Consider the following 21,687-nt stretch of genomic DNA (forward strand, 5'->3'; position numbering starts at 1 on the left):
CAGTTTGGAACTCGGATTTGAGCGAGTGCTGAGATTTTGATACTTTATGGCATTTATTGCAATCGTGTGCAGCTGTGGTGGTGGTGGTGGCTGAGTCTCCGTTTCCAGCTGGGGCAGAAAACAATCGCACGAAAAAGGGAGGAGGAGGTGGTGCCCCTCATCCGCGAGCCCATGCAGTTCGACTATTGTCTCAACGGCGGCATCTCGTTTACTCAATGTACCTTGTCTTGTTAAACAAACGCTCTCAGCCACATCTCTTCTCGGTTAGTGGGTAAAAATTAGCAAGCAACTGCTGCTGCTGGTGGTGCTCGTAAATTGGATTCCAATCGAAACCCTCAACGCTCGAGCGCATCATCATCATTCAGCTTCAGCTTCATCTCCATTGAATTGCACGTTTGGGAAACCGTTTTAATGCGCTCGGTGTCAAGAATCGCATATTGAGAAGTCTGCCCAGGCGGATGTCAATAAATCTGACACTCAACACAATCCGCCTCGATTTGAGCTCTTTCACAGGGCGTCCAGGTCCAGTCTTTGACCTTTCACCTAATGATTGGGTAAAAACTGAAAACTGGCTTTAAAGCGGCAATAAATACCACTAATATCGACACCCTCCGGCCGAAAGACTAGGCATTGCGCAAAACGAGTTGCTCCACTTGGTGGCAACATTCAACATCCCACATCCAAACCCCAACATCCCATCGATCTGCCCCAGCCCCTTCTCCTTTTTTCGTAAACTTTTCAGAAAGGGCAGTTGCTTCTTTTCGCTGCTTTTGGGAAAACTCACCGAATGTCGCGGCGGCCAAGTTTAGCGTAAATGCTTGACATCTTTTGGCAACAAGGAGAATGCTCATTGACATTTGCCAGCCACATGCATAGATGGCTGTAGGTAGCTACATGGCTGTTTGGAAAGGCAAAAATCTAGCAGGTTGTCAGTGGGCCTTATTCTGCTTGGGATGGTCACAGCTGTGCGGACCAGAACGCCAGCCAAGTGGCAAAAGGAATGTGCACGCACTGCCAGCGATCGGGCAGCGATCGCGCCGAGAATGTACTGAAACAAAGAACTGCACATGCATCTGGCCACGTTGCGTATGCGCAACATGCATCACTCATACGTCGGGTGGCCTTGCCAAATTAACACACAAATGAGCAGACGGCCACGCCCCTCCCAGCCCATTGCACAAACATCGAAATTTAATAATAATCCGCACGCCAGAGGGCGGCAATTATGATGACTCAACTCGGATGCAGATGCACTGCAGCCATAGAATGTTTGCCGCGCTTGGGGTTTTCCTACTCAAGCAGTTCCTGAACGAGCGGATTATTTATAGCGTAATTATGATTACTCAATCGTAGAAATAAAATACAAAACGTTTATTCAAGCCTCGGGTGTTGGGGGTAGACAATTTTGAGATGCGATGGCTCCACAATGCTTACTCGCCAGTCATCATCTCCATGAATTCTGAAAATGAAATTAGAAAAAGATAATTAATTGAGTGGCGAAAACTCAAAGGCGTTCCAATCGTGGGTTGAATAATAATACTAGGGCTGATCCCTACCAAATAGTACATCAGAATTATAACAAAGATACTTTTATTATTAATGCAACATACTAAAAGAACTGAAGGTAATCCAGTTCACTACACTATCATTAATCCTAATACCTTAGAAAATGTCTGTTAAATACTGGTACACAGATCGCCCAATTATAAAAGACGAAAAATTAGAAAGTAAATTGGTTTTGGAATGGGAGTGTTGAAGAGCCCCTTGAAATCTGGGGCAAAATGTTCTGCTTGTTTCTGAGTAAAGATCTAAAGAACTATAAATAAAGAACCACAAGGGCGTATCCCCTCGTCAGCGGGTTGGGGGCGGGGGGCTCCACCGCAACAAATTGATATAATTTGTGTGGAAAATACCTTGGCAGGGGGCCAAGGAATCCAAGATCTTTATCGCCCGACTGACGGCGGCTAATTGGTCCGCGCACTTACCATCAAAATCAACGGTGCCAGAGCCGTCGGAATCGATTTCCTCAATCATGATGTCGAGCTCCTGTTCGGTCAGCTGGTCATCCAGCTCCTTGAGGATCTCCTTCAGGCAGGAGGTGGGAATGTAGCCATTGCCCTGCTTGTCGTACAGGCGGAAGGCCTCGCGCAGCTCCTTCTGCATGGCCTCGTCATCCTCCTCCACGATGAACTTGGCAGCCAGCTGGACGAACTCCTCGAACTCCAGGCGACCGGATTCTGCGGGAGAATTGGGTGGGTTAGCTTGGATACAGCGCGATATAGGACTTAAGAATACTTACTGTCCTCATCAACCTCGTCGATCAGCTCGTCAAGGATCTGCCGGTCGAAGGGCTGACCCATAAGACGGAGGATATCGGCCACCATTTCGGTGGGGATACTGCCGGTCTTCTGGTGATCGAAGCTGTTGAATGCCTTCTGCAGAACGGCAATCTGCTCGGGGGTCAGGTCTTCGTCCTGAGGAGAAAGCATAGAAATGCGTTCAGTGAATTTTTACACATTACATTGTTTGTAATTTGGTATAAATCCGTGATAAAAAAAACGGATTTTCTCTGTTGCATAACACTTTTTCAAGTGCAAGGTGTTTGCCCTAAGGGGTTTCAATAATCCAGTTGCACTCACAATGTTCTCCATGTTAAATCCTGTGCTAGTTGTTCACCAGATCGATCACCGCTAACGACTGAATCAGTTCCCCACTTCTTCATTTAGCTCTTGAGATTCCCAGTACAAGGAAAACAGAAAACACCCACACACAACGCCAGGCATTCCAAAAGTAACAAGCTAATTTATGGTTTTCAGCAGCATTTCGAAAATAAAACCAAGCGAAATAAACAAAGGAAGTGAACGCGCACACAAACCTGTGGAAATCTTAGAATGTGTTTCTAATTTTCGTGGAGCGAAAAAAAGGAAAATACGAAAAGCACTGTAAAACCATTGAGCATTGCCGAATTTACTGCGCCTGGCCACAGAAACCCGCACCACCAGCACCACCAGTGCCACCACCACCAAGAGCAGACGATCCACATCCACCCACCCAATTCGACTTTGTAGTGGTTTGCTAAGCTTAACAGTGACTATTTTTACCCAACACTGCGGGAAAATCACTATCAGATTCGGAGGGAAATGGAATCATTCTAAATCATGCTGATGATAAACCTGTTTCAAATGCGCTGTCACCATCGGTTGAAATTAAACACGCTTAATGACGACGCTTAATAAAAAAGTCTTAAATAACCTTAATCAAAAAAACATCTCTTTTTATACTTTTACGACCGATACTGGTCTTGGTTTTTAGCAAATTAAATAACATCAAACTTCAAACTGAAACTTAAAACCAACCCTGTTCTACGGCTTTAGCTTTTCGGTTTCGCTTCTATTTGGAAATTTGCATACGGAATGAGTCAGTCAAATTCCAAACGAAAGTGGCAGTACTTCAGAAGTTGCATTTCGCTCAGTGTACGCTTAAGTGGTGCTCATTAAAATATGTATCAAATATCCCCTCATAATTTGATTAAATCTGATCACATTTTCCAATTCACTGCAGTGTCACGCTTTATGAATCAATCACGCCGTGCCCATAAAATCATTTTATAACTCGACCAAATTAACGAGCAATTAAAAAATCGACATTAATTAAGAGGATGGAATGATACCACACACAGACAGCGAAACTCGCACATGGAAATATCAAACGAGCAATGTGTTAAAACATTTTTATAAACGATTCGAATATTGTCTTTTGCGATTCGGTTTCCTATTCCCATACATATACTCGTATGCGAATATATTCAGATTTAAATCAGCCATATTAATTCTCGCTTTGTTTAATGCCATCCATGATAAGCAAATTGATTTATACATTTGAATAAAATAGCCGTTTGCGTGGCACACATTTTCTGAATAAGCCAACTTATTTGTTTATGTTGCTTTGGAATATTGGGAAAATTAAGGAAACCAAATGTTGATTTCCAATTATGACAGCGCCAGCCAAAGCAGCCGCCAAAAAGTTGACGTCACGCTGACATATTGACCATTTGTTTATGCTCTTATTAATTTATTAGCAAATAATATATATGAGACACGTTTTTCAAAATGCCAGGAATTAGTAATGGCCAACAGCTGAGCTGGAGAAAGGAATTCTTGGCGCCGCAAAGAATCCGGAAAATGTATGCACTTCTTCATTGAGTTACACGGAGGAAACGATATGGGTTTTGAGCGTTGAATGGGAATTTAAAAAAAAATATATAAACGAAAATGGCTGAGATAGTTTTTTAAACATTTTAAAATTCTGCATGTAGCGACTTGACCGGGTGCACTTCGACACTACGTGGACTGCCGTCCCAGTGATACACGCCTAATTATAATGTACATATATTATTAAAATATATTGAAAAATATAACGATTTTTAGATGTTAAATACTGCTTACAAATTCTTTAAACATATGTTGTATGCACATGTTGTAAACATGTTCACCTAAATCGCACTTAAAATTCTACATTTCTAAAAACTACATTTTTATTCTTATGTCAAAATTTAAGGATAGAATTGCACCAGCATTTTTCCAGCAGTGTTGGCACATTGACATCGCCCTCTCGGCATCTCAATCCATCATCGTTGAGATGATTTGAGTTTTCTTCGCTTGCCATCCGTCGGGGTTTCCATCTGTCTGGTTTTCCATGTTGTGCTTCCAGAGCGATTAGCCTCAACGACCCAGAATCCGAACTAGAATCCAAATCAGAATCATAATGACGATTTGGCGGCGAATCGGTAACCGGAGCGCAAGCTTTTCAATGTTATTTTGACATTTGAGAGCCGACGAGGCTTAGCCTTGATCGTCGGCGGATCGGCCACTTTAGTTACCTCGGATACTGCTAGTTTTGCCCCTGGTTGCACCACGTAATTTACGATGGCATTCACTTTGCCCGTCGACGTCATAATTGCAGTGGCACAATCTGCATCGCGCAACTTAAACGGTCGCATCACTTTCAAAGACCGAAAGCCTAACATTTGCTTCGCAAATTATGACAACAAAGAGCCTGATTATCCCATCGCGATCACGTGACTAGATAGGGATTGCTAAATGTCTTCACACAGAAAAAATACCTATAACCTTTCCATTTATTTTGAGCTCCAAATGTAGCAAGAAGCCCCTAATAATTCTGCTGGTTCCTCGCATCGTAAACAATATAGAAAGTGAAAACTCTCGGGTCGACCCCAAGTTCAGGGGCAGCTTGGCGGATCAACAATGACCATCTGTCAGATCTAAATAGTACGTACTAATATAATTCATTCGTACGGTTGAGCCTGACAAACTGGTTTCTGTCCGCTACTGAATTCGTATGTTTGGATGCTCCGTTTAAGAAGCGTTGGTCCTTTGGTAAGAAGTCAGAAGTCTAGCAATGTAAATTTCAACACATTTATTTAAACAATTTATTGCTTGGGTGGGTTGGCGGCAATGTACTCCAGGCCACGCAGGATGGCCGCTGGGATTGGGGGTGGGGTGGGCAGAGGAGGGTTGGCAGCCACTACTTGGTAACCGTTGGCATCGGCAACGTATTGGATGGAAACGGGTACACCTTCGGGAGATCGCCACGCCTGTTCTCCCTTCACCATCCACTCTTTACCGTTAAGTTTACCCTCTTGCTTCACATCGACCGAGTTGTCCAGCTGAAGAGCGTACTGAAAGTTGTCCACATTCACTTCCTGCTCGGAACGGAGAACATTGGCGTCTTCGTTGGCGAGGGCGACGGCCAACAGGCAGGCGAAAGCAATCTACAAAGATTGTAAATAATCAGCTAGTATCCTGAAAGGATCAAGTTGTGATAAAGCCACTTACGAAGAACTTCATATTGATTGTTGGAAGACTTGAGAAGGCTTACTGATATCGAACTGGAACTTCTGCCGGCTTTTTATATGATTTCTTCATTCTGATGCTAAACTCACCTCTGCCAGTGGCGCCCAAGTTCAAGTCCGGAGACGCGTAGGATTTAATTTCATTAATTATGCATAAGAAAGACAAAATACATGTTTATGTGTTCCTCGTTAATGCCGTTCAGTTAAAGATTGCAGTGAATCCCATAACAAAGCCCAAAACAGACGGAAGACGAGTTTGACGCGTAGACATTAACTAACTATGTGCCAACTATTAGACACATTGTAAAGATATAATTAATTCTCGAATTATTTTCGACAAAATATCAAATTATCATAATATTTGGCTACGGCTAGACAACCAACGACCGGTTTGCGTATCTCTGGTGCGTATCTCTATTTGAGTCTAGCTTCGAGCGGGCACTTGGCCGGCCCACCTTGACATCCCTCCTGAGAAAACGTATGCATCTGATATATTATTCGCTTTATTATTCGTTCAGTATTAATCTACAGCTAGGCAGTGCCGCTCATCAATTTCTGGACAGCACGATCGAACTTCCTGCAAATATTAAGGTGATGTGTGATTCATAGAGTAACATATTTATTAATTAGGGAGAAGACCGCTTACTTGGAAGTCAGCGATTCGCCGGGAATGTAAAAGGGATTGCATACGGCATCTGTGTAGAGCAAGTGGAGATTTCGGAAGATCTGGAAGATACAAAGAGTATGAGGTATAAGGGCTTTCAGTTAGGTAGTACTTGGATACCCACCGCTCGCACTTCGTTTTCCCGAAGAGCAACGTTGCTGGAGTCGATGACCACTATGAATTTCACCCGAGTGTTTGTCACAAACCCGTAGCTGGAATGAAATCAACCATTCAGTTGCGAATGCACCAGCATTACTACACCCAAGTACATTTTGTGGTTCTCCGTCGAGTAGAGCAGTCCCAGGTACAGCTCCTTGGACTCCGGAGCTCCCTTGCCAATCAGACACTTCTCCTCCACGACATCCAAAGCGGCGTTTACGTGGTATTGCAAGTCCAGTTCCTGCTCCATGTCGGATGTGGTCAGGTACAGGGGGGCATTCTGTGGGAATTCGTAATGCTACTCATTGTACTCAAATGGATAATAAAACTCACATCCTTGCCAATCACAGCTATGCAAAATGCCATATTTTGTTATTTCTGGGGGTTTATTTGTTTACTGTTCGCTAGAGGCGGAAGCAAGTCAGCTGATTTGCCCCTTATCGATAGGACAGTAATCGAAAGTGTGGCCAGGCGCGGGGACACGCAGCAGGAAAAATGTTACCATAACTGATAAGAAGTGAATTTTATCTATACTTGTTGTTAGTTTGTTGTGTTTTGATTTAATTAAATTCCGAGGACCTGTGCGAGCGAAAAACAACGAAAATTGATTTGGCAGCCATTGCAGATCGGCTTAGCACCCTGCTGGAGATGGCGCTCCAGATAGCGCAGAACAACCGCGACGGCCAGCAGCTGGTGGGCGCTGATCAGGGAAAGGTGGAGGTGTACGTGCTGTTTGCAAACACCACATACCGCACCCTGGACTTATACTGGGTGTGCGAGCGGGATCGGGAGAACATGTACCTCACCCTCAAGCCCTTCGAGGAGGTCCGGGTGAACACGTTCACCACTCACAGCTGGCTGTTCCGGGACTACTACACGGGCGAACGAATGCACGTACGCTCGCAGAGGATCTTTCAGCCGATCCGGGTGCGGGTTCCCAAGAACCAGCACAGTCCGGACCAGCTGGTTGACGTGCGCAGCGAAGTGCTGATTCACTTCCCGATGAGATCGTTGCGTGAAAACTGCCTATGGCTGGTTGCCCGCTGGCTGATCCGGACGAGCAACGCGCCACGGAGGATTATCCACGGATACCACATACCCTCGACGCTGAAGCAACAGCTTCTCAGCTTGCTCACCTGCATCGAGTCCTATTCCCGAGTGGCAGGCACCCGACGACGGCGTTAGGAGCACGCGCACTCTTAGTTGTTAGTTAAACGGGGGGTAATCATTTTAGGTGCTGAGAGACAGGCTTGATTTCCAAATAATTTAATAACTTTAATTGATTTTCATCCTGGTTTTCGATTTTCGCTTATTACTTATGTACAAATTGGCTGGCATAGAGCTCTTTACAAGTTGGGCTACTACCATTGCATTGAATTTTCTGTATCTTTAACAGATTACTTATACCTATGTTCTATGTAAATAATTATGTATAAACCTAATGTGAAACAAGTGTGAATATTACATACATATATGCGCAATACTCTAGGTCTAGTTGCTTCAGATGCAAATACGTTTTAATGGTATGTCTGCAGTTACTCCTTTGCAATGCTTATCTACGTGTGTCGCAAGCTTAATTGTTATAAGTCTGAATCTGAAGTACATATTTATTCCTAACGAGAAGTGAACAAACAAAAGTACTCCGGTGCACTTTTAAATTTAAAGTTAACGATCGTACAGATTCTCCTTGAATGTTTTTGTCCACTAGACGAGACGAAACGAATCGCAGTTTAACTCAAATACATTGCAAAATCAACTTATAAAAATATAAATTGTTATCCGATCTGCTCAATCGCGTTCTCATTCAATAATGCATCGGTACTGCTTCGGTTAAGCGGGAGATCACTTGCCAGCGTTTAATACTTGCGCGTCACGCGCTCCAAGCTATCCCCGATCGAACCTATGGGGCGGATATATATAAGCACAACCCTTGGTTAGGCAATGGCAATTGCAGAAATCAAGTATGCGTTGTGTTTGTGAAAGGTGTTCTTGTGTTGGTCTATGCGTGGGCTCTCTTATTTACCATCGTAGTTGAAATTCTGTTTGGTCTTGTACTGAAACGTAAGATCGGTCGACTGCTTCCAGATGAAGTGGCGCACCGTACGCAAGTCCATATTGGGGTCCACAACCTTTAAGGGAAGACTGTCACCAAGGGCCTCTCAAAGAGATTTGTCCATCATCTTACCACATCATTACACCACAGTTCAATTCGTTCCTCAGCTGGCAGTTGGGATCCCTCTGAATTAGCATCGCTCTGGCTATTCTGCAGTGAATTAGCATTGCCCCCACTTGGAGTAGTTTCCGCATTCAGCACCTTTTCAAGCACGTGCTCGCAGACCTTGCGACACTGAATAAATTCATTAGCCACCAGACGATCCTTAAAAGTAAATATATAAAACGTGCTAAAATGAGTTTTGCGTGATGTCAGGGACGTCTACCTTCTTCGTTCGTTCCGGCTTGGTCATTTGCGGGTGGGGCTGCAGGAAGAACGGTATTTTGAGGAACTTGGGAATGTTCTTCTCGATTACCACGTCAGTCACCCACTGTGGCGCTGTTTCATGGAGCAGGGTACTTTCGCTATCGCCAGCCGCATCGCGTACTAAAAGTCGGCAAACAGTGCGGCCGCCCACTTCACTGTTTTATTAAGCCAGAAATTTGAGAAATTAGTTATGGTGTAGATAAGGTTATATCACGAAGACTAACCTAAAGATGACGGGCGTGTGCTTGGGCACTTGGAAGTAGCCATTTCCGTGCATATCGGGTTCCATTTCGTTTGGTGGTATGCTATGCGGTGGTGTCCAGTACTCTAGCAGTGCTTCTAGAAGCAGTTTGCCATAGTTGATCTATAAGAAACCAAGCATATTAATAATTGTCATTAGTGGAATATAAGTTTAATGAGCGAGGAACCTTAATCTCTGTCGTGGGATCGACGCACTCCGGCAGCCCAGCTTCTATGGAAACCCAAGCAGAAAAGCAATCGACTTCCTCTTGGCCTAATACAATCGTTGGCATCTGCAATATATGATTAAGTTAAACAAACTTAAGCTCCAATAGAGCTTAACTCACCCCGGTTTTCAGATCAACAGTGAACCAGTTTGGAATGTAAACCTGCTTATTACGCTTCTTCACCTCCGCTTCGTAGTCAACGGCGCCCAATTGCTCTTTTTTGACTACTCTCAGCACATCGTACACCACGACCTGATCTTGTGAATCCTTGGTTATTATATAACGCTTGTCGTTCAACACCGCGCACTCCTTGATGGCGGCACCGCCTTTAATGCAAGCCACCTCAGTGCCGCCCTGTGTCCACTGGGCGTCCATTCCGCCCGAGGAATTCATTGTACATCTGTCGTACATGGGCAGCTTCCAGCAGCGAATGTCCGAGTTCCAGGTAGTGGCCCACACCCCAGTCTTGTCTATGTTGTAGCCCAGACTAAGCACGGGCGCCTGCTCCTCGCACACAAGCGTCTTGTTACTGGGGTTTCGCATCTCGGTTACAATGATGTTGCGATCCCGGCTGCCGGAAATGATGTACTGGAAGTTTTCGCTCATCAGCAGCGACCACACGCCCTCCTTGTGTACGTGGATGGTTTGAACACAGCGCTGCTGACCCAGGTTCCACACCTTAATCGTGCCGTCGGAGCTGCCAGACACCACCTGGTTTCCATCGGGCGAGACCACCAAGCAGCGCACGTTCTCCGTATGGCCTCGCAGCTTCATGCTGCGCATACAGGTGCGGGGATCCCAGATACGCAGTATATTCTCCGTGGATCCGCTCACAATTACTGTGCCCGATGGGTTCATGGCCAAGCTGTAGATGGAGTCCTTGGACCCGGTTAGACTAGAGGTGGTAACCGTGTTATTGCTCGCCGTGAGGGCGGTCAGTGTGTTCACGTCCCACAGGAAGATGGCCTTGTCGAGACCAGCGCTGGCCACCTGCTCCCGATCCTTGGCGTATGCCAACGCCTGCACGTAGTCGCGATGGGTCCGCAGGGTGGACATGCAGAAGCCCTTCTGGGCGTTCCACACCTTCACCGTGGTATCACAGCTGGCGCTGATAACTAAGAGTCCGGAAGATTGGATAATATATAACTGGGCAAACTGATTTGTGGATCTGAAACTCACGGTTTCTGCCATTGCAGCAAAGTACTATGTCGTTGACCCAGTCATTGTGGTGCTCCATCGATTGTATGTACTTCTCGCTGGAGTCCGTCCGTGTATTCCACACTCGGATGATGGCGTCGCGTCCGGCGGAGTACAACTTGCCGTTATTGGCATCCAGCTGCAGTGCGTTGACGCCATTCCGGTGCTGTTTCTCCTCGGCGTCCCGTATCACGAAGGAAACCTGTCGTCCGGCGGTTTAATTAGATTAGTTTGGGCTGAAGTGCCCGCTTTTTCACCTCTCCGTCTTCAATTGGCGCACTCACCTGCATTTTCTTACGTGCCTGACAAGTTTTGTGCGTCAACATGTCGTCCACGGATATGCTGCACTGTGGCTCTCGGCGATAACTCTGGACTGGAGTGCTTCAGGAGCTGGTGTTGTTTGTTCTCTGCTCGCGGGGCGCGCACATTCATCGACGTTGCTTTGGGGCGGCAAATATTTACTTTTTGCAAATTGAAATCGAGGAATTTCCAGGCTACACAACTATAATTTTTCGCACCTATTTCGCTCTCTGTCTCTCCCCATTCGGTCCTCCCACCTCTCTGTCACTCCTCCACTCCTTCTCCTGCGCCGGCTGGTGTTGCCACCTGGTTTCGCACACCGTGCCGGCTGTTCAACAGAGTTGGCACTTCTTGTTCAGGAAGTTAACTCGTTCCGGAACCACTTAAATAATAATAAATACCATACATTTTATTAAATCTACTAAGATGAAGTCCAGTTAAAAACAATAAATAAATTAGAGATTCACCAGGTTAATTTCACCGGGTTAATTTTTTGCTATTACGCAATACGCCAAAAACGACTCACATGCGCGTATCAAGTTTAAAAGACATGTTTTCCTACACTCACATGTACACTCACTGTCAGATAGGTTTTCAGATTACGAACTCTCAAACATTGACATATATGGGTCAAAACACTTACATCTTTATATACATATCTATCAGAACCAGTGATATTCAATCTGCAGATTGTCCGCGAAGACCGGCATAACTTTCGTATCTATCACGACTTGGCAACCCTGTTCTTTACATAACAAGAAGAAGAAGACTCATCGACCCCATCACACCGGGATCCAAAAATTAAGTTGCATTTTCATCGAAAATAATGGCCGGCACACAGTCAAAAGACGCCTGCAGCATATGCGACAAGGTGGGACTTAAGCCCTTCACCCGGGACAATGTGTTCAACTACTACATACCGCTGCACGGCCTGGTGAGCTACGGAGCCCTTGCGGTCAATGTTATGAACCCCCAGATCGTGCCCAAAATCCTGCCCAAGAAGGACCTGACGAACGTGTTCCTTATCTCCGCGGTGGTGGGCAGTGCCTTCTACATATACGGCCGACCCCACCTGAAGGACGTGAAGAACAACAAGCGAGGTGCGTACGCCCTGCTGGGCGCCACCCTATTCTCCATGGGATCCGTACTGGCCTGGGCGCTCATCAAGTCCGCCCTGCCACAGGACAACGCGCTGCTGGCGACCCTGGCGGGCTTGGGAACTGGCGCCGCCATCGTGAAGGTCGGCACTGATTACATTCAGGACGTGGACAAGCTGCAGAAGAACTAGGTGATCTAATCGATTGAACTGAACTGAGGTATCCGAACCCAAAACTGGGTTAGTACTGTAATTGCTGTCTTGGCCGTACATAGCTCGTAATGCAATATTATCTCCCGCATATTTGAATAAAATTATACTATAAACCGGACGGAGCGGTGTGTTTTGCTGTCAAGAGATAATGCCGGGCGTAGATTGAAAATGTTTTGCGTTTATTTTAAATTACATTTACCTTTAATTGCCGTCTCTTAACTGCTAGTAATGCTTAACAATTGAATTGTTTTAATTTATGTTATGTATGTGTGGTATATGCGTTACCTTTATTAATGGTTACTTCTTTTATATAAAAACATCCATTCGGAACGTTTTTCTAACGCCAATATGTACATTCTTGTCGGGTTAAAACATTCTACAAATTGCCTTAGCGACTTTGAATTGACGACTACTTTATGGTAAATATATTCTTTTTGTATTGCGAATCATACACTTTAAACTTATTTTAAATTCTTGTATACATACTTTACAAACGCTCAATGGTCGGACTTAACTATCAATAAATCAGTAAATATATATACCATTATATATATTAAAAAAAATCATTGAAAATCGTTGCAACGGTTATCTTCGAAAGGAAATGATTTTCGCGCTGCAAAAAATTCGAATCAACTTAGTTATTAATACATATTGCATTTACAAAAGGTTGCTCATTCGCACAGCATCTAATGCGGGAACCTCCACAAAAGGGGAGGAACTCGCTGCTGCCGCTGTGCAGAGAATACTATTCTAGTACAGTAGTTACGCTCTAGGGCCTATAAACAAGATAAGCATTATTGGAAGATGCAAGCGATTGCAAATATGCAAATATTGCAATATGTTTGCGGACTACATTACAAAATCAACAAAGCGCTAAACGCCTTCGCGCGAAGAGGGATGCAACAATTTAAATTACATTTAAACTTGGCCCGCCTGTTCAACAATAAAACCGATGTGTGGACTTGCCCACTGACTGGATTAGTTGCCCCCGCTGCTGCTCTTCAGCTGCACCCCCAGAACCTCCCGGAGTTCACCCAGCTCCTGGGGTCCCTGCATTAGGCGTTTGACGCCTCGCGGCAGTCCACGGCACGATGCCAGGTTTATTGAGCTCATATTTCGACAGTTCGTCAGTATTTCCTTCACCGCCTCATCGGAAACTGAGGAGCCGCACAGATTTAAATGACTGCAGGGCAGAAATAAATTGAATTTAATTAGCACACAATACATACATTAGTTCAATATATACTCACGCCATCGGCGAATCTCTGCCCTTTTCTGCTAGAGCGCGCAGCGCATTATCGATGGGCTGCTGCATATTCGCCCATGCTAGATCCAATTCTATGAGACTGTGAGCCCACTTTGAGGCAATGAGCTCCAGGCCCGACCTGCGATGGGAAAACTTTTGATTAGAAGGAGTTTTGTATAATAATACCAAATAAACACACCCCATATCCCGAGTGACTGAGCAACCTGATAGGAATAAGTGTTTGATATCCCAGGCAGGTAAGCGGATTAGGCTCTCGTGCGTCAGCCGTGTACAGTTGCGTACGTCCAATAACTTTAGCTTGGAGCTGCTCTTCAAGATGCGCTGCAGATGATCGTCGCTTATGATGCGCGATTCATCTGTTAAGGCAGCCACGGAAAGTTCTTCAAGCTCTGGGAAACCGGGGGAGTCCATCTACAAATGCTTTCTTTTAGTACATATTTCGTAAATTGAAAGGCAAATCTTACAATTTCCTGCATTGATGCCGTGCTTGGCGTTATATGAGAGTTTGTCACACGCAGGACCTTTAGCTTCTGGCAGCCACGCTGCAATTTCTCAATGTGGAGTACACCGTGAGATGTGGCCTGAGTGGTCACGTTTGAGAGATCCAATAATGTTAGATTCGGACAGTGCGTCTGCAACAGGTAAAACAAGCCAATAAGCCATAAGAAAGGTATTGTAACAGCGTTCTACATACCGAAAGAACTCCGACTATTTGTGGTATTCCCGCTAGACGATTGTGCGCCAAGTAGAGGTGCGTTAGGCGGCTGCTCATAGTCTGTAGTGCATTGCATAGAGAGTTTACACCCACAGCACTCTTGCTGGCATTCATCTCAACCTGTGCGATACAAATTTAAATCAATTATAGCTTCACAACCACATGCCACAACATACATTGATGGAACTTAAGTCCAAGCGCTGCAACTTGTGCATGTTATCCACCAAATACGTAAGATGATCAGAGGTGAAACCCTTCCAGCCGGAGAGCGTAATGCCTGCAAGATTCGGGCAACCGCTTGACAATTTGGCAAGGAAGCAATTTATGTCTGATATTTTCCAATTGGCTAAAAGAAGATATTTTCGAATTAAATGATAGTTTCAAGCCTATACTTTTCAACTTACAAACATTCAAGTCTGTACAGGCACTGCAGCGGTTATCGACAAACCACTTGAGCTTAAGTTCGGTGCGATACTTCTCCTTGACCCATGTGGTAAGATCCATGGTGCGCCACAGAGTAGGCCTCAAAGAAACCTGTCGCCAGAGCGAGCAAACTCTGCCAAGGCGAAAGAGGGTGGGCAGGCAGCCCTGTGTATCCACAGCGTGCTCAAAGATCTGTAAAAAGCATTCATATTAGGCACACAATTTATATGCCGCCTGATTTTATTCTCACCCTAAAGAGCACTTCCTCGGGTAGCTTTTGAGCCCAGACACTCTGCTCCACTGGCTCGCCAGCCTCTGCTTCCGGACTCGTTGAAACCTTCTTATCTCCGCCACTACCACCTCCTCCGCCTTTTTTCTTGCGTGGCTCATACTCGGCCTCATCGCTGTCCTGTTGCTTTGGTTTACGGACGCGCTTGCGCACCGTTTTTAAAGGTGCGGGAACTGCAACTGGCGGGGATGTGACACCAGCAGATGCGCCTTCTCCGGCATCAGATTTCTTGATACACAGTTTGATACCCACCTTGTTGTCGCTGATTTCGCTTTCGTACATGGGCAGCGCCTTGGGTTTACGGCATCGGGATGCACGTGGTGACGTAGTGACCGCTTTGCTGGGCTTCTTGCCGCTGAGCGGTGTGGAGAGTGGTTTCCCCGACTTTGGTACGGAGCCATTGACCGCTGCAGCCGTGGCCTGCGCCTGCACCTGAGGCGGCGGAGCCGATGACTGTTGCTCCGCCGCCGGCGACCGCTGACCTTCGGAGGCTGGGGAGCAGGACGTCGATGTTGCCGTGTTAGTCTCATCCGTTTGAGTCTCTGACTTGGGCGGTGACAGGATGTTCTCCGGAATGACGGCCGTGCTGCCCGATGTGGCGGTTTCGGCGGCCAGCAGTTGGGGCGGGGTTTGTGAGGGCGTCGAGGGAGTGAGTGTGTTTATGTCAACTGTGGCAGATTTCTCCTTATCTAACAATTCACTCTGCTCCGACTGCTCAACACCAGCTTCATCTGCCTCCACTTCCATAGCCGTTTCCGCCGAATCTTTGGCGGTGGACACTTCAGCTTTCTCTTTTACACCATCTTCATCGGACACCTTGGTCTCCTCCACTTGAGAAGATAGAGATTCGCTCATCACTCCACTCGCTCTTCTGCAGTTAGAAAAGAGTACAACCGTTACTACCTGCTTTTCAATGGAGAATTTACTGGTTCCGTTATATTTTCAATATTATCTGCTGTCGCAGTTTCTTTTAACACTGGATTTGATTTTTCTATTGCCCAATGCATGGTTAGTCTCCGACTCCTACATTAATGGCCACGGAACCACTTAACAAAAAAAAATTTTAACAAACATAATATTTAGTAGGTGCACTTTAACTAGTAATTATACCGATATAGGATTATCAGGAATAGACTTCCAATATGCCAAGTTTTTCATTTATTGCAACAATGTCCTAACCGTTAAAAACGCACAATTTGAAATTTTCTCATTCCGGCCGGGAAAATCGATGCAAAAAGAACTCAACCCATTTTGGCGGTTTTTCACGGTTTCCCATTCGTCCCCGTTCTCAATAAGAATAACTCTCTCCTCTCCAAATTCAACATAGAGTCGTAAATCTCACCTGCTACAACGTACATATATATTTTTGTTTTTATTTTTATTCGTTTGTTCGCTCTTAATAAACAAGTCGACCGCAGTTGGGGTCGCACCGACTTGTTAGTGACCTGTGCGCACACTCCGTTCGAGTTCCCGCCATAAATCTCGGTTGTAAGTAAGGGGTGAAAGGGGCGTTTTGGAGGGATCTGTGCAGATAGGCAGTTTGAGTTTCCAGGGGGTTTCCTGTTTCACTATGCTCTTCCTTTTTTCGCGGCTCTGCACTTCACTTATTGCATACAATGCTCGGTGCGACGCGTGCAGGGTGCATAATCGGCATTCAACTCACCACTTGGAAGAGAGGTAGGTACACAAATGTATGTTATCTTCCGAGACACGGGTCGTTTCGCTCGCACGCACTGCGGTACTGTACTGCGCGGCGGTGTGTGAACGGTGCAGCACTACGTGTGTGTGTTTGAATTATCCGAATCCGATTCTAAAGATTTTTTCCTTTAGCGTTTTGTGGACACTTTAGGCTTCTTTTGCTCCCCGAATGGCCGATTTCACACTGGTGCCGATTACTAGAGGCACTGCACTGCATTTGGTCACGGCATTAGCCACAATTCGTACATTTTAAAGGCGCACAATCAATTAAAACTTTTTTATTTGCTGCAACGAACGACGTAGATAGAAAGCTGGGGATGTTGTTGTTGTATCGATACATCACAACAATCGCCAGTGGGACCAGGTCAGACAAACACAATAAATGCTGCACTTGCGGCTTGGGGTGGCAAGACCTTGACAGAAGCGTTAAAATTTGAACTTGCGCCGCGGGGAAACACCCGTAGTTGGGACTCCTCAGTAGGCGTAATCCAGATTGGCCACCTCGGGCAGCACGGTAAGATTCTTGTGCACCTCCAGCCAGCGCTTGGCATCGTATGTGGTCTTGGCGTACGTGCGTCCGAACTTGTAGGTCTCCCCGGGAACGTGACCCGCATAGCTGGGCACCATTCCGCTGTCCTCATGGTAGACGACGAAGTGTCCGACGGGCGGGCAGGTGATGGCCGGCCGGCTGAGATCCTGGCCACAACACCACGTGTCCCGCTTCCGCTTGTACATGTAGTCGGAGAAGCTGCACAGTGCTCGGTTGGTCAGCACCTTGTTGGACTCCCCGAATCGGGTCACTGAATTGGGAATGTGGCCGGAGTAGCCATTGATTATGAATTTGTCGGGATCTTCATCCTCTAGGAAGTGCGGCGATGTGAACTTGCTGTAGCAGAGTTTCCCCGTTTTTGGCGGACAAGCCTCGTCCTTAATTCCCTTGGACACTCCGGTCACCGGGATCAGTGGCGACCGGTAGTAGGTCTGTGGGAGCAGTCTTTCGTTGATCTTGCGGTCGAAGAGACCGTTCCCGCTCTCCAGTAAATCCCGATGCCTGAGCGTCCGCTTTTCGCACCGATACCACTCCATCAGCGTCTCATGCCGAGCTACTCCAGCGGATGCCGCAGCAACATAGCGCTTGCCAATCTGACTCACTTTGTTCGGGACGAAGCCGGCGTAGCCCGGCAATATGGGATGCCTGTATACGGAGTCCACCAGTCCCTCACGAGTACGCAGAATCTTCAGCTCCTGCTCTGTGGGATAGTCCTTAAGTCCGCGCTTGGCATGAATTGGAGCCACTATCAGTTCCGGCGCGTGGTAAATACAGGGGTCTATTAACAGCTTGTGCGTCTGCCGGCCATAAGTGCGACCCACTCGGTCCCGATTCTGGGCGCAGTGACCCGTGTAACTAGGATATACAGCACCATCATTGATACATTTATCTACCAGTGGAGCAATTCAGTTTGCTTACCCTGGCACCAAGTGCGGCTCCGGGGTTATAGCGTGATCCATCCTGCTAACTGTTTAAAATTTATCTTGCACAATTAATTTGGAAACTTTAGGAGATTTACAATTGTTTTATAAATGACTTTATATTTACAATGAATAACAAAGGCCTCAAACGACAGATAAATAAAGAAAGCTAGATGTGTTCTATAAGGAAACTATTGTCAACCGCAACCTATGGAATCCTGGCATCAGACTCCAGCTACCCGTAACATTTCCTTGATGCTTACAATCTTCTCGCGCGGCTTTCCCTTGGCTTTTCCCGCTGCGCTCTCAAAATCATTGATTCGCTGCCAGCCATCCCAAGTAACCACTCGTTTGCCATCCGCATCGTATCCTGGTTTGGCAGAGCTGGTGTCCAGAGCATTCGCGTTTATGTCATCGCAGATGGCTTTGGCCACCGCAAAGGCGCCGTTCATGGTGGTCACAATAACGCCAGTGGGTCCAGTTCCTAGCCAGCCAGCTACATAAAGTCCAGGGTCAACCTCCGCCGAAGCATCTTCCTTGAGGATTCGACCATCAATGTTGTGAACTCGGCCGCGTCGGTTGTCGAAATTGATGCCCGTATCCACGCAACTTGATTTGTAGCCAATACTGCGTAGGATTAAGTGCGATGGAAGACGCTCTGTGGAAGTGGTGGGCACTGCTGCTTCCTGCTGCAGTTCCGTGACGGAAAACTCCATTTCCCCTGGCGATATCGCCTTCGGAGCGCGCAGAAAGATGGGCAGGAACTGTTTAGAGCCGGAGATCCTGCCCTGCTCCTTTAAACTCTTAAGCATCAGTTCGGTTAGTCTCTTGCGAGGTCGCTGAAGTTTATCCAGCTGTAGGTCAATGCCTAAAGATTAGGATAACATTGTAAATAAATAGGATTTCGGCGATTCCACAATTCTTACCCGAGAAATCCTCAGAACGCCATCGGGTGTCTACATTGGGAAGCTTAAGCATCTCACGCAGCTCCTTGATGGTGAAGGCGGCCTGCAGGGGACCACGTCTGCCAACTAGGTGGACTCGTTGCACTTGGCTGCGAGAAAGCGCTTCCAAGGCGTACTCAGTTGTGTCCGTACTCTGCAACAAAGCACATAAGAATGGTGGATTTATATTTTATGGGGAAACTCACCGTCAGAGCATCCAAGGGACTAAGCAGCAACCTAGCTACATCCACAGCCACGTTGCCCTGACCCACAATCGTGACATCGCGACCAGTGAGATCGGGAGCTAAGTTTTCCGCACCCGGCAATCCATTATACCAGGCCACAAATTTCCTGGCTGATATCACATTACCCTGCTGCTCGTTCTCCAGCTCCAGCTCCCGATCTTGGTCCGCTCCGTAGGTAAGGAGCACGGCATGATATCGATCTCTCAGCTCCCGCAGGCTCACATCTGTGCCCAGCGCTATGTTGCCAAAGTAACGCAGACGCGGATGCTCGGCGGTCTTGGTGAAGGTGTTGATTACGTTCTTGACCTCCGGATGATCGGGCGCAACGCCAAAGCTGCAATGTGCGATTTGCATAATGGGACAAGTCGTTAGTCGATAAGTGCGATGGAATGCCGTGCACACGCAATCGTGTGCGGATATAAGCATTTGATTTCGGAGTGGGAGCCACAGTTTGGCTGCCAAGATGCAGGTGCTAGGCGGCCCTCCACTCAGCTTGTGTCTTTTGGTGATCATCACTTCGCCACTGATTGCAGCCAATCCCCTGTGGAGTCTTGACCAGGTGGGAGGTATGTATCTATTACCCCTGAATTTCTCGCAAGGATTGCACACATTTCGCACCCTTCAGCCTACCTCAGTGGCATCTTCCGCTCCGTTGTGGGTCCACTATTTGGCTTTGGCCGGGCAGCCAATACCACCGCCTTATAAAGCTAGTTCTGCTTACCGCACCAGTCCAAAGGGAACCGGCAGCTTCTCGACCACATCCACTACGCAATTGTCCAGCTGCTTGAGGATCAGCTGGGCGGCATAGAAGCCCGCGGGCCCGGCACCCACAATGCATATCCGCTTGGTGGGCGTGGCGCCCTGGATCACCTGCAATCGAGCGGAGCTCGTGTGGAGGCCACGTCTCAGGATGTTATGCCAATTGATGCCCATCGTGGACCATTCGCCGGTTTTGGCTACTGGGACAGCAGCTTATTTTCGGATCTTACAGGGAATCAAGCTGTTTGCTGGTGATCTTATAAAAGTTGTTTGCTAACGATGATTTTTTAGTTTCTCGTTATCTCTCGAAAGACTTTCTTCAGCGCTCCCCAAAATACCCAGCGAAATCCAACCAAAACAGTGTATTTACCCGATTTCGCGTTTTGGTAACACTACGTGATTTTGAGTTTATTGGCTTTTCACGATTTTCCCGCTTATCACTGTGTGAAATATTCCACAGACGATCTTCTTACAAAGCGTCTTAAAATTCCGCATTCTCTGCAAAGTAAACCCATTTTAGTGAAATATATATGTACATATATTACTCTAAACAAATGTTTAAGCTCTTCTAAAGTTCAAAGTAAAACTAAGTGAAATTATTTTTGAAATGTGCATTCAATATTCAATTATGGTTTGGCATACCAAATAGATATAAGTTATCTAAACAAAGTGACCTAAAACTAAATTAATTGTATTACTCGAAAAAACAATAATAAACCAAATGTGCTTCATTTGACATGTGAATTTATATGGTTCAATTTCTATCTGCCATTTTCTGTTGGTTTCTACTGTATACGATTTATTTCGGGTGCTTCTGTAAGCGTAACACAGCGAATTTGATTGGCTAATGGTGAGCTAGAGATCCGAGAGCTCGCTCCTCAATCGTGATTGAGGGCCAGATGACGCTTGGCGTCGATGGTGGAGCGGCCGTAGGTGTTGCCCACACGGAATTTGTTGCCCGGAACGTGGCCGCCGTAGCGTGGAATCATGCCGACCACCCGCGGATAGATCACGCCATTGGGATTGGCGAAGGAGCGGCCCACGCCTGCCTTCTCCACGGGCACCCACTCCGCGCTGCGGATGAAGTGCATGTCGTTCTTCGGGTAGCACCATCCCTCATCCGGCAGGTGGAAGTCGAAACCAAATCCTGGTGGCACGTGCACAATTTAGATTGATAGAAACCCATGGATTAGCTTCACTTACGGCTGGAATAGGACATGTTTTATATTTCCGCAAAAGTTGTTGATCCCTCGGAGTGTTGCTGCTTAACTGGGTAGCTGGAAACTGAATCTGACTATTAATAGGAGGCCTGACAGGAGAAGCTTCGACAAAACGACCCCGTTTCCCATGACAACGGAGGCCAGGATTACCCGGATTGCCCGGATTGCCCGTATTGCCATTATGGCAGCAACAAGTTAGGTCACGACACC

General features: G+C 46.5%; 11 protein-coding genes across 11 annotated transcripts; 3 read left to right on the plus strand and 8 right to left on the minus strand.

Moving 5' to 3' along the window:
* Nucleotides 1-1,356: 1,356 nt before the first annotated feature.
* On the minus strand, nucleotides 1,357-2,796 carry LOC120457722 (troponin C). Its single transcript, XM_044006752.1, has 4 exons — nucleotides 2,640-2,796; nucleotides 2,300-2,474; nucleotides 1,986-2,237; nucleotides 1,357-1,459 (listed from the first exon to the last, which is right to left on the minus strand). The coding sequence occupies exons 1-4, from the start codon at nucleotides 2,649-2,651 to the stop codon at nucleotides 1,431-1,433; spliced, it is 468 nt and encodes a 155-aa protein (XP_043862687.1). The 5' UTR covers nucleotides 2,652-2,796; the 3' UTR covers nucleotides 1,357-1,430.
* A 2,653-nt stretch (nucleotides 2,797-5,449) lies between these two features.
* LOC120457724 (cuticular protein 47Eg) lies at nucleotides 5,450-6,236 on the minus strand. Its single transcript, XM_039645223.2, has 2 exons — nucleotides 5,856-6,236; nucleotides 5,450-5,791 (listed from the first exon to the last, which is right to left on the minus strand). The coding sequence occupies exons 1-2, from the start codon at nucleotides 5,865-5,867 to the stop codon at nucleotides 5,450-5,452; spliced, it is 354 nt and encodes a 117-aa protein (XP_039501157.2). The 5' UTR covers nucleotides 5,868-6,236.
* Nucleotides 6,237-6,357: 121 nt separating this feature from the next.
* Nucleotides 6,358-7,163, minus strand: LOC120457767 (trafficking protein particle complex subunit 2-like protein). The gene is made up of 5 exons (XM_044006830.1): nucleotides 7,029-7,163; nucleotides 6,806-6,975; nucleotides 6,661-6,748; nucleotides 6,519-6,598; nucleotides 6,358-6,449 (listed from the first exon to the last, which is right to left on the minus strand). The coding sequence occupies exons 1-5, from the start codon at nucleotides 7,059-7,061 to the stop codon at nucleotides 6,404-6,406; spliced, it is 417 nt and encodes a 138-aa protein (XP_043862765.1). The 5' UTR covers nucleotides 7,062-7,163; the 3' UTR covers nucleotides 6,358-6,403.
* A 172-nt stretch (nucleotides 7,164-7,335) lies between these two features.
* Nucleotides 7,336-8,178, plus strand: LOC120457718 (protein Vhl). Its single transcript, XM_039645217.2, has one exon. The coding sequence runs from the start codon at nucleotides 7,344-7,346 to the stop codon at nucleotides 7,878-7,880; it is 537 nt and encodes a 178-aa protein (XP_039501151.2). The 5' UTR covers nucleotides 7,336-7,343; the 3' UTR covers nucleotides 7,881-8,178.
* On the minus strand, nucleotides 7,975-11,479 carry LOC120457729 (WD repeat-containing protein 48 homolog). Its single transcript, XM_044006827.1, has 10 exons — nucleotides 11,357-11,479; nucleotides 11,123-11,278; nucleotides 10,821-11,040; nucleotides 9,762-10,756; nucleotides 9,603-9,707; nucleotides 9,399-9,538; nucleotides 9,134-9,329; nucleotides 8,881-9,072; nucleotides 8,719-8,824; nucleotides 7,975-8,595 (listed from the first exon to the last, which is right to left on the minus strand). The coding sequence occupies exons 2-10, from the start codon at nucleotides 11,162-11,164 to the stop codon at nucleotides 8,552-8,554; spliced, it is 2,040 nt and encodes a 679-aa protein (XP_043862762.1). The 5' UTR covers nucleotides 11,165-11,278; nucleotides 11,357-11,479; the 3' UTR covers nucleotides 7,975-8,551.
* Nucleotides 11,480-11,749: 270 nt separating this feature from the next.
* LOC120457719 lies at nucleotides 11,750-12,565 on the plus strand. The gene has a single exon (XM_039645218.1). The coding sequence runs from the start codon at nucleotides 11,965-11,967 to the stop codon at nucleotides 12,424-12,426; it is 462 nt and encodes a 153-aa protein (XP_039501152.1). The 5' UTR covers nucleotides 11,750-11,964; the 3' UTR covers nucleotides 12,427-12,565.
* Nucleotides 12,566-12,605: 40 nt separating this feature from the next.
* On the minus strand, nucleotides 12,606-16,949 carry LOC120457728 (F-box/LRR-repeat protein 6). The gene is made up of 9 exons (XM_044006826.1): nucleotides 16,805-16,949; nucleotides 15,103-16,012; nucleotides 14,834-15,044; nucleotides 14,606-14,775; nucleotides 14,409-14,549; nucleotides 14,179-14,346; nucleotides 13,893-14,125; nucleotides 13,698-13,832; nucleotides 12,606-13,630 (listed from the first exon to the last, which is right to left on the minus strand). Exons 2-9 carry the CDS (start codon nucleotides 15,994-15,996, stop codon nucleotides 13,426-13,428), a joined length of 2,157 nt encoding a protein of 718 aa, XP_043862761.1. The 5' UTR covers nucleotides 15,997-16,012; nucleotides 16,805-16,949; the 3' UTR covers nucleotides 12,606-13,425.
* A 152-nt stretch (nucleotides 16,950-17,101) lies between these two features.
* On the minus strand, nucleotides 17,102-18,448 carry LOC120457716 (UPF0605 protein CG18335). Its single transcript, XM_039645213.2, has 2 exons — nucleotides 18,308-18,448; nucleotides 17,102-18,244 (listed from the first exon to the last, which is right to left on the minus strand). The coding sequence occupies exons 1-2, from the start codon at nucleotides 18,346-18,348 to the stop codon at nucleotides 17,314-17,316; spliced, it is 972 nt and encodes a 323-aa protein (XP_039501147.1). The 5' UTR covers nucleotides 18,349-18,448; the 3' UTR covers nucleotides 17,102-17,313.
* LOC120457712 (NADPH:adrenodoxin oxidoreductase, mitochondrial) lies at nucleotides 18,410-20,778 on the minus strand. Its single transcript, XM_039645210.2, has 4 exons — nucleotides 20,220-20,778; nucleotides 19,460-19,832; nucleotides 19,236-19,407; nucleotides 18,410-19,177 (listed from the first exon to the last, which is right to left on the minus strand). Exons 1-4 carry the CDS (start codon nucleotides 20,429-20,431, stop codon nucleotides 18,534-18,536), a joined length of 1,401 nt encoding a protein of 466 aa, XP_039501144.2. The 5' UTR covers nucleotides 20,432-20,778; the 3' UTR covers nucleotides 18,410-18,533.
* LOC120457726 lies at nucleotides 19,880-20,256 on the plus strand. Its single transcript, XM_039645225.2, has 2 exons — nucleotides 19,880-20,064; nucleotides 20,124-20,256. The coding sequence occupies exons 1-2, from the start codon at nucleotides 19,962-19,964 to the stop codon at nucleotides 20,201-20,203; spliced, it is 183 nt and encodes a 60-aa protein (XP_039501159.1). The 5' UTR covers nucleotides 19,880-19,961; the 3' UTR covers nucleotides 20,204-20,256.
* Nucleotides 20,779-20,984: 206 nt separating the features above from the next.
* Nucleotides 20,985-21,620, minus strand: LOC120457725 (protein FAM166B). Its single transcript, XM_039645224.2, has 2 exons — nucleotides 21,461-21,620; nucleotides 20,985-21,404 (listed from the first exon to the last, which is right to left on the minus strand). Exons 1-2 carry the CDS (start codon nucleotides 21,474-21,476, stop codon nucleotides 21,136-21,138), a joined length of 285 nt encoding a protein of 94 aa, XP_039501158.2. The 5' UTR covers nucleotides 21,477-21,620; the 3' UTR covers nucleotides 20,985-21,135.
* Between the last annotated feature and the right edge of the window lie 67 nt (nucleotides 21,621-21,687).

The sequence above is a fragment of the Drosophila santomea genome, unplaced genomic scaffold (genome assembly GCF_016746245.2).
Source record: "Drosophila santomea strain STO CAGO 1482 unplaced genomic scaffold, Prin_Dsan_1.1 Segkk79_quiver_pilon_misjoin1_scaf, whole genome shotgun sequence".
NCBI lineage: Eukaryota > Metazoa > Arthropoda > Insecta > Diptera > Drosophilidae > Drosophila > Drosophila santomea.

What these genes read in the sequence shown, in the direction of transcription:
- LOC120457722 (XM_044006752.1), bottom strand. An exon ending in CGACGAGGTTGATGAGGACA is followed by an intron (nt 2,238 to 2,299) that starts GTAAGTATTCTT and finishes ATTCTCCCGCAG; the next exon opens with AATCCGGTCGCCTGGAGTTC. An exon ending in TGGCACCGTTGATTTTGATG is followed by an intron (nt 1,460 to 1,985) that starts GTAAGTGCGCGG and finishes TTTCATTTTCAG; the next exon opens with AATTCATGGAGATGATGACT.
- LOC120457767 (XM_044006830.1), bottom strand. Translation starts at nt 7,061, where the DNA reads ATGGCATTTTGCATAGCTGTGATTGGCAAGGAT. An exon ending in GGGAAAACGAAGTGCGAGCG is followed by an intron (nt 6,599 to 6,660) that starts GTGGGTATCCAA and finishes TGTATCTTCCAG; the next exon opens with ATCTTCCGAAATCTCCACTT. An exon ending in GGCGAATCGCTGACTTCCAA is followed by an intron (nt 6,450 to 6,518) that starts GTAAGCGGTCTT and finishes TAATATTTGCAG; the next exon opens with GAAGTTCGATCGTGCTGTCC.
- LOC120457718 (XM_039645217.2), top strand. Translation starts at nt 7,344, where the DNA reads ATGGCGCTCCAGATAGCGCAGAACAACCGCGACGGCCAGCAGCTGGTG.
- LOC120457729 (XM_044006827.1), bottom strand. Translation starts at nt 11,164, where the DNA reads ATGTTGACGCACAAAACTTGTCAGGCACGTAAGAAAATGCAG. An exon ending in AGGCACGTAAGAAAATGCAG is followed by an intron (nt 11,041 to 11,122) that starts GTGAGTGCGCCA and finishes GCCGGACGACAG; the next exon opens with GTTTCCTTCGTGATACGGGA. An exon ending in AGCCGGAACGAACGAAGAAG is followed by an intron (nt 9,073 to 9,133) that starts GTAGACGTCCCT and finishes TTTACTTTTAAG; the next exon opens with GATCGTCTGGTGGCTAATGA.
- LOC120457719 (XM_039645218.1), top strand. Translation starts at nt 11,965, where the DNA reads ATGGCCGGCACACAGTCAAAAGACGCCTGCAGCATATGCGACAAGGTG.
- LOC120457728 (XM_044006826.1), bottom strand. Translation starts at nt 15,996, where the DNA reads ATGAGCGAATCTCTATCTTCTCAAGTGGAGGAGACCAAGGTGTCCGAT. An exon ending in TGGACTTAAGTTCCATCAAT is followed by an intron (nt 14,550 to 14,605) that starts GTATGTTGTGGC and finishes TGTATCGCACAG; the next exon opens with GTTGAGATGAATGCCAGCAA. An exon ending in CGGCATCAATGCAGGAAATT is followed by an intron (nt 14,126 to 14,178) that starts GTAAGATTTGCC and finishes AAGCATTTGTAG; the next exon opens with ATGGACTCCCCCGGTTTCCC.
- LOC120457716 (XM_039645213.2), bottom strand. Translation starts at nt 18,348, where the DNA reads ATGGATCACGCTATAACCCCGGAGCCGCACTTGGTGCCAGG. An exon ending in GAGCCGCACTTGGTGCCAGG is followed by an intron (nt 18,245 to 18,307) that starts GTAAGCAAACTG and finishes TGTATATCCTAG; the next exon opens with TTACACGGGTCACTGCGCCC.
- LOC120457726 (XM_039645225.2), top strand. Translation starts at nt 19,962, where the DNA reads ATGCAGGTGCTAGGCGGCCCTCCACTCAGCTTGTGTCTTTTGGTGATC. An exon ending in GAGTCTTGACCAGGTGGGAG is followed by an intron (nt 20,065 to 20,123) that starts GTATGTATCTAT and finishes CGCACCCTTCAG; the next exon opens with CCTACCTCAGTGGCATCTTC.
- LOC120457712 (XM_039645210.2), bottom strand. Translation starts at nt 20,431, where the DNA reads ATGGGCATCAATTGGCATAACATCCTGAGACGTGGCCTCCACACGAGC. An exon ending in GTTCCCTTTGGACTGGTGCG is followed by an intron (nt 19,833 to 20,219) that starts GTAAGCAGAACT and finishes CGCACATTGCAG; the next exon opens with CTTTGGCGTTGCGCCCGATC. An exon ending in GCGTTCTGAGGATTTCTCGG is followed by an intron (nt 19,178 to 19,235) that starts GTAAGAATTGTG and finishes CCTAATCTTTAG; the next exon opens with GCATTGACCTACAGCTGGAT.